The sequence below is a fragment of the Octodon degus genome, unplaced genomic scaffold (assembly GCF_000260255.1).
Source record: "Octodon degus isolate 3935 unplaced genomic scaffold, OctDeg1.0 scaffold00177, whole genome shotgun sequence".
In the NCBI taxonomy this organism is placed as follows: Eukaryota; Metazoa; Chordata; class Mammalia; order Rodentia; family Octodontidae; genus Octodon; species Octodon degus.
In genome coordinates, this window is record NW_004524753.1 from 2,924,471 (window position 1) to 2,937,684 (window position 13,214).

At 38.2% G+C, this 13,214-nt stretch overlaps 1 protein-coding gene and 1 pseudogene across 2 annotated transcripts in view; one reads left to right on the plus strand and one right to left on the minus strand.

Moving 5' to 3' along the window:
- Nucleotides 1-1,435, plus strand: part of LOC105743854 — a 2,371-nt pseudogene extending 936 nt beyond the window's left edge. The window contains exon 2 of the transcript XR_001117337.2: nucleotides 1,403-1,435. The product of XR_001117337.2 is annotated as an INO80 complex subunit C pseudogene (transcript). The remainder of the gene's footprint in view (nucleotides 1-1,402) is intronic.
- The window catches only part of Ankrd31 (ankyrin repeat domain 31), a 206,556-nt gene that overhangs the window by 26,379 nt on the left and 166,963 nt on the right, over nucleotides 1-13,214 (minus strand). Inside the window, exons 19-22 of the mRNA XM_004643500.1 lie at nucleotides 12,039-12,126; nucleotides 11,199-11,295; nucleotides 7,113-8,094; nucleotides 1,816-1,956 (exon numbers count right to left, since the gene is read on the minus strand). Coding sequence (XP_004643557.1) covers nucleotides 1,816-1,956; nucleotides 7,113-8,094; nucleotides 11,199-11,295; nucleotides 12,039-12,126 — 1,308 coding nt within the window. The remainder of the gene's footprint in view (nucleotides 1-1,815; nucleotides 1,957-7,112; nucleotides 8,095-11,198; nucleotides 11,296-12,038; nucleotides 12,127-13,214) is intronic.

Genomic DNA, 13,214 nt, shown 5'->3' on the forward strand with positions numbered 1-13,214 from the left:
TATCATATAAGTTTTTAAAGCCCTATTTTTCTTAAAGTCATCTAAGGGCTGGAAACATAGCTCAGTGGCACGAGCACCTGCCTGACAAGCACAAGGTCCTGAGTTTGATCTTTGGCACTGTGGGGGGAAAACGTCATCTAAGACTGCTCAATAGTCTGTAGGAGTATCTTACAGCCAAGAATTGTCCTGTACTTTAGTGTCTGTATTTGCAGTCCGCTTCACCAGACCAGGGGTGCAAATCAGTAAGACTCTAATTGGCTTGGCTGATGAGAAAACACTGGGCAATGTGATATGGAGATGAGGCATCACTGCAGTGTGTGTGCTAATGATGCAGCTACTCAAAGGCAGGAAATGCAGAATCATGCAGTGCCCAGAGTAGGAGAACTGAGTTGCTACTGGGCACAGTTTACGGGGGATGCCCAGGTCCAAAAAACCTAAGCCACTGCAATCAGTAATATAGTGCTGCTGTGAGCAGATTCAGTGCCAGCATAATAGTGTAATGTATCATAATTTTAAAAAACCTTAAAGGGATTTTCACAAGCAAATGTTAACATTCATTATAGTCCATGAAAAGGACTGAGCAAAATGGACTGTGGTGAACGGAAAGCAGATGACCTAGTGACTTTAGAGATGGGAGAAGCCTTAGGAGATAAGAAGACATAGAGGAGACAAAATGGAGTGTGCTGATATGACAGAAGGAACCAGAGCTCCAAACTGCAAGCATCTACCACAAAAGTCTAGGACAGTGATGGTGGACTTTCAAAGCTAAAGTGCCAGCGTACCACATGCATGCCATAGATTTCCCACCACTGTTTTAGGAGATCAGGATGCAGAGCTGGGGCAGAGTTTGAGGGCAGTGCAGCAGCTGGCGATGGGAGTGGGCAAAGCTGGGTTGAACAACAACAACAACAACAACAACAAAGAAAACAAACTGCACCTATTACTGGTGTCCGGAAGCTTACTGCAGTGGCTAGCGGAAGCTAATGGTAGGCTTTATTATTTGAAACGGTAATGGGGAAGTAATGATACCCCCTTTTTTGAGTAAATCACTAAGACCGCCTGAGTGTGTTTGTGGGCACACAGGTGGATAACCACTGGACCACGGGGTGTCAGTCACTCCTGACAGGGCTTTTACCTCAGATGCCAGAGGTGAGGGGCTCTGAATAAAAGCATTTCTTTTTTTTTTTTTTTAAATTTTATTTATTTATGTGTGTGCGTGCATGCGTGTGTATGTGTGTGGCCAGCTCAGCCCACCAGGGGGCGGGGCTGGCTGGCATGTGGTGCTGGGGATTGAACTGCGGTCCCTGTGCTTTGCGAAGCTTGTTCTAAGTAGGTGCTTTAGACCACTGAGCCATCTCACCAGCCCAAAAGCATTTCTTTTTGAAAAATATATTTCCTTTAGAAATCTGTGGATACTGTTAATGTGCAGAAATGAAAGTGTAATTCTATAAGCCTTAGAGTTTTTGTCCATTCCTTTTGTATTTGCTGAGAGTTTGTTTTATCAGAATAACAGTAACATTTACTGACTACATTATTAATGCGTCAGAGGTCCCACATTTTTTATCTGGAGTCACAAAGACATGAAATCTACTGGGAATAAAAAAAAAATTAGGGACAGTAAAGTTTCTGAGCTGAGAAGGAGCAAAGAGGTGGAGGTACAGTCAGCTGCCGGCCATGCTCACAGCAATGCTGTAAGCACAGCTGTGGGGGAAAGCAGATGGCACTACACAGCGGAGATGCGGGCGCAATGTAGCTCAGAGTATTCATGTCTTTCCATTTGAATATAAAATTAAATCAAATTTATGAATGACTCACCTTACTCCAAGCATAATTCCAAGTCACACAACTGTCACCTCCCAGAAGGTCCTTTAGCCAGGTGACTGGGTTTTGATAAATCTGACCATTTTCAACCTTAATTTTACCACTCAATAAAATACTGGCCTTATGGGTAGTCTCCTAAAGTTAAAAAAAAAAAAAAACAAAAAACGAAAGAAAGAAAGAAAAAAAAAAAGATAAAATTTACTGAAATCAATGAACTTTTTTTTTTTTTTTTTTTTGTGGAACCAGGGATTGAACTCAGGCCCTTAGCGCTTGCCAGGGAAGCGCTTATTCCACTGAGCCATCTCCCCGGCCCCAGTGAACTTGTTTTTGACCATGATAAAATAACAGGGCAAAGACCAAATTTAGCCTAGCACAATCAAAAGCTAGAATATATGAAATAATGGTTTCCAAGAAACCAATCATGAGAAAGCAAAGTACTGTGATCCCTGTGTTGTAAGAATTTAATGTGGTAAGCCCTGAAAATGCCTCTGCTTACTGCTCTTAAGAGAGCTTCCGGATCATAGTGTAGGGAAGGGGAATCCAGGCAAAGTCTGTGGACTCACAAAGATGAAGAGACAGAGCTAAAATTCTAGGGGTGAAGGGGGCTGACAGGTAGATCAGTACAATAGATCAGTGAAACAGAATAGGGAATCTACTGAGTTTTGACATAAGTACACAGGCTATTCAATAGAGAGAATACTTTTCAACACATACTGCTGGAACATCTGAATATACAAATTCAGAAACATGAAAAGGATCCTATTTTATCCTATAGATAAAAATTAATTAAAAATGAATTACAGCCCTAAATGTAAACCAAACACTCTGACAACTTGCAAGAAAAAAAATCTGTTGCTTTGAGTCAAATCTTCAAATACGACAGGAAAAGTATAACCTATAAAAAGCTGATAAATTAAACTGGATCACAATCATAGGCCTGCTTTTTAAAAGATGTTGCACACAAGGCCCCCCTAATTTAAGCAAACAGGCTCACACTAACCACGTGGTACCCGACTCAAGGGCATGATCATCCAAATCAGCTCTCAATGGCATTTTAGATGGCATGGGGCAGCAGAGGGATGGACTAACCAATCAACCTGATCCTGGATAAAGACAACACCCTGGGACAGAGGGGAACAATCAGCCCCCAAGGGTGCTGACCTTAAGTCTAACAGTACATCTGAGACCTGGCCCCAAGGCCTACATCTAACAGAGAGCAGAGGGAAAGTCATGTTTTCCATCTACCAATGGCAGCAAGGTCACAACCCTAACTTGAATTGCAGCCTGGGGAGAATGGACAGAGGGGCTTCTGATGAGGGAAAGGCACCTCAAAAACACATAGGGTCCTAAAACTAGGAGAATATTCTGATTGTAGCCCAAGACTGCAGATCTTGGAAAGAAACTACGCATTCAAAACAAAGGAATTTTTTCTTGGACTAAATCTTTTTTTTATTTTTATATTTTATTTATTATTCTGTCTTTCCTTCATTGGGTTTTTATTTGGGAAGGAGGTTGTGTTTTATCCTTTTCTTTCTTTAATGTATTTGATACAGGGTCTCACTATGCAGCTCAGACTCAGTAATCCTCCTGTTTTCAGCCTCCCCATCACTAGGATTACAGCCCAGTCTCTGTGGCTGGCTCAGTAAGCCCGGGGGGTGGGGCTGGCGCTGTATGTGGTGCAGGGATCGAATCCTGCTCCCTGTGCTTGCCTAAGCAAGTGCTTGGTGTGCAGAGCTACTTGCTAGTTTTTGGTTTCATTTTTATTTCTCTATTTCTTTTCTCTATTCCCCTTTCAACTTTTTCTTCTTGCTTATCATTTATAGCCTATATTTTGTTCTTTCTTTTTTCTTCTTTTTCAATTCATTCTTTCCTGCAACTATTCTAACATTACTGATTTCCTTTTACATATCAGTAGGGTTCCCTTACCTCACTTTTCTCTCATATCCCACTGATTAATTATTCAAACTTTACAATCTTTGTTCTCTACTAAGTTTTATAACTCTCTAGCTATCTAGCTAAGTTTATGTGACTACTGTTGAATACTGGTTTGTTGTTTGAGGTAAAGTTGTTCCACTTAGTAGATATTTATTGTAATTAAAATTTTTTCTAAGAAAATCACTTATTTTTTTTTGGTACAGGGTCATGCTAAACAGCTCAGACTTGTAGTGATTCTCCTGTCTCAGCCTCCCCAGCACTGGGATTATAGGTATGCACCACCACGCCTGGTTTTGGGGCTGGCACGGTGCACCTGGGGTTCCAGGGCTAGCATGGCACGTGGTTTTGGGGATCAAACCCGGGTCCTTGTACTTGCCAGGCAGGCACTTATACTGCCAAGCTATCTCTCCACCCCCTATAGGTAAAAATATTGATGCTGATTTTGTTATTATAGTCAAGATGGCACAGTCATGGCTACTACTTGGTTTTCTTGGGATCAATATCTGGATTGCCTTGAAGTCATTAACAATACTGTGATCTATTCTTAGAGAACTGTGTACTGGGTCAGATATGATGAACCTTCCCACCCCAGGTGAATGGAGGTGGTTGCATCCAAACTCATAGTGAGACACGCCCAGAAAACACCACTGAAAACTAGACAGCAACAAAGATGACTCCATAGTAGAAACAAAGCTTTCCACTACACTCAACCAGGGAGCCTCAACAAAAACAAATTGACAAACAAACAAACAAACAAACAAACAAAAAAAAAACGGAAACAGAAGTGAAGCCAAGAAAAAAAAGCCTACCTACATTCCTAATTCCCCAAAGCAGATCCATGGGGCATTAAAGAGGAAGAAATCACAAGGCACACAGCCAAATTATCTCAAGGGCGATAATAAAGCAGATTAGTAAATAAGGTATTCAGAAAAATCACAGAAGATACAAATAAAAGTTAATGGGTCAAATAAAATGATCAGTGAATCTACAGAAGACATTAATAAAAAGCAAGCAGAGCTAAACAAAATAATTCAAAACATGAATGACGAGTATAGAAAATAATTAAGAGTTCATAAAAAGGCTCCAAATATAAATTCAGGAGATTAAAAGTTCTGCTGAAAGTATGGGCAGCCAAAGTGACCAATGTAACAAGATAGCTCAGTGGAATAAGCGCTTCCCTGGCAAGGGCTAAGGGCCTGAGTTCAATCCCCGGTTCTGGAAAAAAATTGATTAAAACTATAATATACAGGGCAAAGTGACCAATGTGAAGACACAGTGTCATAAGACAGTGCTGCAGTTGGTACCCAATTAATGAAAGATACCCTAAAAAGAAAAAGAAAACATGAAAAATAGATCCAAAAAGACTAAAACTTACTGGAATTAGTGAAAAATTAGAAAACAGCACAAATGGCATAAAAACCTTGTTTATCGATACAATAGCAAAAAAAATCGCAATAATTTAACATATAGATAATAATTTAACATAGGATGAGTTATGTAACAGCATCAAATAGCCACACTTAGGAGAGAAATTCTCCACAATGTATCATATTCAAAATCCTGAAAATGCAATATAAAAATAGAATCTTGTTTTTTTTTTTTTTTCCTGTGGTACCGGGGATTGAACTCAGGACCCTGTGCTTGTCAGGCAAGCAATTATTTTACTGAGCTATCTCTCTAGGCCCAAAAATAGAATCTTAAAGTCACTGCAAAAAAGGAATTAATCTCTTCTAAAGGCAAACTCTAAAAGCAGACATCAACAAAAGATGATTCCATAGGAGAAATAAAGCTTCCACTACAACCAACCTGTTCAAATTAAACACACAATGATAGCTCACTACACATATATAGCTGTTCCATTATATACAATACACATCTACACTACGTATTACCATGAAAGAGTACAAATTAAAATGGAAAAACTGACCATAATAGGCACTGGTGATGACACAGAAGAACTATAGTATACCTCTTATATACAACTGATGGAAATGTAAAAAATTTACAAATAGCTTTAACATTTCTTCTTATAAAGTTAGAGGTATGCTTATGATACCAATAATTCAGCAATTTTATTCCAAGGTATTTATCCAAAAATGAAAGCCTATGTCAGACTATACTTGGTATAGAAGCTTTATATGTAACAGCCAAAAAGTAGAAGTAATCTAATTGTCCATGCCAAGTGAACTGATAAACGATGGAATACTGGCCAAGAACAAAGAAAGGAATGAACTACTGACACGTAATATGAATCTCAAATAATTATATTCAGAGAAAAAAGTCAGCTAAAATGAATACAGAATGTATAATTCTAATGATCTAGAATTCTTAGCAATGAAACCTAGTGTGTAGATTCAGAAAGCAGACAGTAATTAATTGGGGACTGGTGAGGGAAAAGAGGGGTATAAAGGAGGTATATAAAGAGAAACTTTTGGGGCTAATGGATAATCATCTTGTCTTTGGTCATGACTTCATAGATATGTACGTATGACATAACTTCTCAAATTGTACGTTTAAATAAATACCGTGTTTTTGTATGCCAAATATACCTCAAGAAAGTAGTAACAGTTAATATTTGAGTTAATATAACTAATATTCTAAAATGTGAGGTGCTTTGGCTAATCTAAGTAGTACTTAGCAATAAGGAGGCCAACAGATAAGCAAACCAGAACACAGAGATCTGAGATCAAGCCACTAATCATAAAACTCTAATTCAGAGCTTTAAAATTAAAATATTTTTTATTAACTTACAGGTAAAGCTTATTGACTAGGAAAAACTTGTTATCCAAAGCTAAGAAATGCTGGAAACAGGGATCGTTCAAATTAAATTCAGGTTTGCCCAGACCAATTCCTGTTAGACTGATCCATAAGCAAAGGATTCAAGGACTCTGTAATTTTTGACACTCTAAATTCCTCTTTTAAAAAGTGAATGCGAAGAAGAGGACAGGAAGCATTTTTTAATAGGCATATCTAACAGATCTTTTTCTTGTTTCGCTTTTATGAATAAATATTGTTGTAATTGAGCCACATTACCTAAATTCCAACTCACTCTTGTTCTAAATTGGGTTGTTATAGAAGATGAATTTATATTTGTACCTTCAGGGGATGCTTCAGCAGTACACTGCTCATTTCTGAATCATTTCTGTATAATATAATCAAGTATTTCTACTCGAGAGCCCAAAGGTACTTGTGACTGAAGTACATCAGGACAATTCCAGAAGCATGATTATACTTGCTGAGAACACAGTGGCTGTGTTCTGCCACTCAAGAAGCCCAACAAAACCTCTAAAGACCTGTGCTATGCTACAGCAACACAGACTTATAAAACTTGAATGATTTTATATTTAAAAAAATACCTGTGTTTTGAATTCCAAAATATTTTTTCCTGGTTTAATTCTTCCTTGTAATATCAAATCTTTTATCTGTATACGTTTCTTTTTAGGAGTTGTGCTGAAACTTAAAGGCTTTTTGATAGCATGTTGATGACCAGACTTAGAGGAAAAAGAAATCTGCCTGTCACTTGCACTTGGGGTGGTAGAAGCTGACTTTTTAAGACATGATTTTATGGGATGTCCAGGATCAGCGCTCCTCTGAGGTGCCAGAGATTTGCAGGCCCCACCAGGTGGTAGATGAGAAGCTGTTTTTTTGTCTTCTCTTTTTGGATCACAATGGGAAAGGTCTTGGTCTGAAATAACAGTTGATACAGGGGCATCACTTTGGGAAAGGATACTGGAGCATTCAGAAATATTCAACGTACTTTTTGTGGCTGAAAGACAAAATTCATCTTTGGTTATAGTTTCCATAAGATCATTTTCTTTTTGTGAGTATTTTGGTTGAACAATAAAAGGAGTAGGTTGGGATGATAATTTAATCTTCTCAGTACTATCTGAGTGCCTGGGTTTTGATAAACTATCCAAGGTACAATCATTTTCATTTTCTTCTGAATTCATCTCACTTCTAGAAAATTCTTTCCTCCTAACTGCCTTGGAATTTAGACAGATGTTAGTATTTTGGCCATCATTCCGAGACTCTGGAGACAATGGTGTTTCTTGCATGCTTCCATAATCAAGGTTGACGGGAGAAAATGGACTTAACTGGGGAGGTACTAAGTTGTCCAGATTGGTAAGCTCTTGAGTGTCCTTATCACAGGACATGTCTAGACTGGACGGTAGCTTCCTTACATGAGGACTAGTCAAGCATGTGACATTCTTATAATTTTGAATTTTCAGGCTTATATTTTTCTGCTTTTTTGCTGCAACTAAAAGTTTCCTCTGTCTTGTGGCCAAATTGGCCAGCTGTTCTCTCAAGACTCCATGCTTAAATGACTCTATGGACACCCTACAGGAAGAAACAGAAAAAAGAAAAGTATAAATACAGTAGAAAACTTCCTAGCAGGTATCTAGATGTTAAAGATACTCTTTTAATTTTCATCAGCTTTGAAAGTCTACCTTTACAATGTAACCTTCAAGAGGAAACTTTTACTTACAGTGAGTACTATTTTTTAGAATATGATTTATATTCACATCATTTATCAGTTTTGAGCCAACCATAAAAGAGAAAGACAACTTGGGCTGTCTATCTTTGGTGGGAAGGTACATAGATTGCTATTTTCTTTGGTTGGAAGGTACAAAGAAATTTCTGACTGAGGAATACCCTCATTCTTTTTTGTCTTTTTGAGACAAGGTCTTGCTATGCAGTTCAGGCTGGCCTTGAGCTCACTTTGTAACCCAGGCTGGTCTTGAACTCGTAACGATCCTCTTGTCTCAGCCTCCCAAGTTCTGGGATTACAGGCGTGAGCCACCACATCTGGCTCTCCCTCATTCTTTTTCTGTTTTTGAGGAACTGGGGATTGAACTCAGGCTCTTGCACTTGTCAGGCAAGCGCTTATTCTACTGAGCTATCTCCCTGGCCCCCTCTCTCCCTCATTCTTTATGTTTGGTGTTCCTGTTTAAATGGAATGGTGCATTAAAAAGTACAATTTGGGAATAAGTTCCATTCAGGTTTCCTCAGCTATAGAGGAACAGGACTGCTTTATCAACAATCACATATCAACTAGATCTAAGAAATACTAGTTTGTTAAGTCATTACTGTAACTGTACTGGGGACCCGTACCAAGACACTTAGAAGTCCAGATGAAATGGGTCATCACACCTCTTCATCTGTCTTTTGGTTAAGCCTACCTATCCCACATCAAACTTGAGTATATTAAACATTTGGTTTCCAATGGTTCTCAAATTTTTTGGCTTCAAGATCTAGTCATACTCTTAAAATTATTGAAGAACCAAAAGGTTTGTGTTTATATTGATTATCAATATTTACTATTTTAGAAACTGAAATTGAAAAATTTATAAGAACATATAAGCAGGGCCAGGGAGATGGCTCACTCTGAGTTCAATCCCTGGTTCCGCAAAAAAAAAAAAAAAAAAAAAAAAAGAAAAAAGAACATATAAGCATGCATTCCACTGGCCATATGGTAGTCTGTGGAAAACTCCATTGCACATTCATGAGCAAGTAACATCTTAGTATTACTATAAAAATAATTTTGGGGCCACGGCGATAGCTTAGCAGTCTAAGCGCCTGCCTAGACAAGCACAAGGACCCGGATTTGATCCTTAGTACAGTATACCGTGCTGGCCACCAAGATTGGGCATGGTGGCACGGAACTGTAATCTCAGCACAAGGGAGGACAGATGTATCTGAATAGATATATGAAGCAGGAAGAAATCAAATTAGCAACATAAAATACGAAAGCCAGATAAAGCAGTTAAACTGGTAATAACATCACACTTAAACTTATGTAAAACATATGGGTCTCGAAACATTAGTAAGAATTTTCAGCTTGAGGGCCAGAGAGGTAGATCAGTGGATTAAGTGCCTGCTTAGGAAAGCAAAGGGACTGGAGTTCAATCCCTGGCACCACATGCCACACTGGCCCTACCCCTAGGTGCACTGAGCCGGCCACTGAGACCTGGTGTGGTGGCACATGCCTATAATCCCAGCCCTGGGGAGGCTGAAAACAGGAGGATCACTATGAGTCTGAGCTGTGTAGTGAGACCCTGTACCAAATACATTTAAAAAAACACACACACACACACACAGCCTGAAATCCCAACTGATCAGAAATTTCCCAAGATTTCAGTGGATTTTCTGCCATAGGACACTGAAGGAAAATTAAAGCCAGACTCTTTAAAACCCCTAGAAAATATTCTGTGGTTAATTACTCATCTGCAGCTCATAAAAGCTCACCTGCTCGATGGTGCCAGAAAAAAAAATTCAAGAAACAGAAAGAAACTTAAGATATTTACCCACTGGAGAGAAAAGCAAAATGAAGAAAAAAAGACAGTGGACTTATAAATAAAAATTAAAAGTGATTTTCAAATAAGTTCAGGAAAAACTTTTAGGTGTTAAGTGATTATCAGACAAAAATATAAAGAAAATAGAAAATTAAATGTAAATAAATAATAGAGTACATCTGTAACTAAGTCTACAAAAAACTAATAAAAATGCTCAAATGAGAAACATACAGCAAACATTTTTCTCAAAAAAAAGGATGAGAAGAGGCATATAACCAAGACAGTATTATCAGGATAAAACTCTATAAGGACCATGAAATACTGAAAGCTCATGCAACATACTTTACACACTACACACACACACACACACACACAAATTAGCTAATTAATCAACTTCCTAGGACATTTGTAATAATAAGAAAATAATGTAATGTAGAAAATTTGAATAGGGTAAAGAGAGACATTTATTTGTGAGATTCTGGACCTGAAAGGCTTTTACTGCATTCTTCACTGTGGACAACTTTTTCAGGTATTAAAATATTGTTTTGAATAATATATTTTAATATTATTACAAATGTCCTTATTATTACAAATGTCCTTTATTATATCCTATAATAAAGATATAATGAAATAGATAAATATCTTTATGGAAAGTACAATTTCCAATGGATGTAACAGATCATACAACCATAAGAAGTTATTTTTTGGTCCTAAGCAGTGTTTGTATTCTTAAGAAATCCTAGGTCTAACTATTTGTTACTTATCTTTCTTTTACTGAAGCAAATACCTGACAGATCAACTTATGAAAAGGTTGATTTTGGCTCACAGTTTTAGAGGCATCAGTTCATGGTAAGCTGACCTCAATAATTTGGGCCTGTGAGAAGGCAGCACATTACAGAAAGAGGAGCAAGTGCTAGAGTGAAGCTACCATTTGGTTCAAGGTCAAGCCACGAAGGAAGAGAGGAAAAGAAAGGAGCCAAGATCCTTCCCCAGCAACTGGAAGACTCTACTAGGCCCCATCTCAGAGTCTTTCCCACTTCCCAACAGTGTCCATGGGGCATTAAGATCTCAACTATAGTAGTGCTGTAGTTAGAAATGAGTTTACTATAGAAACTCTTAATTAATCCAACTGGTTTTTTTTTTACTCACCTGTATTTTTTAGCTAAATCATCCCTTTCTGCTTTCTGCTTGGAAAGCACATTATCCATAATCTCTTTGATCTCCAACATCTTTTTAATGTATTGTTCTATGAAGATGGTAATAATATGACAGTTAACTGAAGGATAGCAAATTTTACATTTGGCCACACAGGTCTATCCTATTGTTGCATTTTAAAAAGCAATTATGAATGACTCACTTTTCTAAAATTAATGGTCCAGATATCGAAATCAAGGCTAACTCAATTACATAATCCTAAGGAACTGCCCTACAGTATAGTAGAGAAAGAGCAACGCACCAAGAAGGAGCATCCCACTTAAATTCTAATTGTTCTGCCCCACTGACTAAGCTCAAATTAATAATCACCTGCATGGTTAGCTAGTGTATGTGCTCACGTTGTAAGGATCTTCTCTGCCCACGTCATCACTGCACACAGCAATTTTGATCTGTTTTTAAACGTTATCAAAGCTGAGTAAAGCTAAAGAGTCAAGAAGCAACACAATCTCACAATCCTAGATATGACTAGACCCCTGATGCTTTTTGGTAGTATCTCTATCTAAACATATCACTTGTAGCTGCTTATCTTTGATTGTAGTCTGAATATCTCTCAAATTATTCATATCATCATGAATACAGATCTTTGTTAACAATTACACTATTGGTTTGTATCAATGAATGTAATGACAATTCCTGATGCTTTAAATATTCTCATATAAAAGGAGGCTGCTGTTTGAGCCATTGAGAACATTAAAATAAGCATGTACCTTAAGATTAAGGTAGCAACGACCCCTGATGCCTGAAACAACCACTTGAGTATGAGAACATACTTACCTGCATCCTTAGGGTTTCTTATGTCAAACTCTAATAACTCTTCTTGGCTTTCCTCTATATCTTGTAGAATGGCACTGATGGTCTGATGCTATCAGATAAAAAATATTAGAAACTTAACTATGATCACAGGTTTGCTCCTTGATACGCCACTGACAAATATATAGTAAATGATTGCTACAATTTTTTTTTTGTATTTTAGGGAAGGGTCTATAGGGTGTTCAGGGTCTCACTACTAGATCGGACTTGTAGTGATCCACCTGTTTACAGCCTCCCAAGAGCTGGGATTACAGGTGTGCGTCACCATGCCTAGTCTCAATTGCTGTCTCAGTGTGCTCCGGGGGTAGGGCTGTCACAACAGGCCCAGGGATCGAACTCCTGGTCCCTGTGCCTGCTTGCAGGCACTTTAATCCACTGAGCTATATGGCTGGCCCTAAGAATGCTCAATTGATCAAAATGTAATCATGTTTTGTGTAAACTGTATAAATACTGCAGACTTTTTTAAAAAAGCAGACAATAATGGGATGTGTTTCCACCCCTTGCTGCCATGTTTATACTTCTTTTCTTCCCTAGAATGCCTTCAATTCACACTGCCCAGATCCTTCTCTTTGTTGTGAGGTAAAATCATGGAGTTCCCTCCAGATCCAGATGCCTGGGTGCAACCCTGGCCCCAGCTCTTTGTAGCTGGGTAATTCCAGCAATTACTTACTTTCAGTAGGCTTGAGATAAGCAATACATATAAAACACTAAGGACAATGTTAGTACAACATAAGAGCTTAATTGTTTACTATTGTTATGTAAAGCCCATTGTTCATACATGAAACCTCTCATTAATTTCAACTGGGTTTTCTCAGAATTTAGAATTTTATAACTAGGTAATTTGGTATTATAATTCTATCTATCTACCTACCTACCTATTAATCTACTCATCCATCTTTATTTTCTTTTTCTTTGCTGGGACGAAATACTCAACACTTGAAACTTACTTTGGCCCACAATTTCAGAGGGTTCAGTCCAGGCATGACTGGCTCCAATGCTGAGGTGGCATGGTGGAGTGGCATGGCCAAACAAGCTGTCTTTGTATGGCAGCCAGGAAGCAGGAAGAAAGGAGGAGCCAGGGACAAGAAACACACCTCCAGATCACACCCATCACCACTGCCTCTCTAGGCCCTTCTCTCT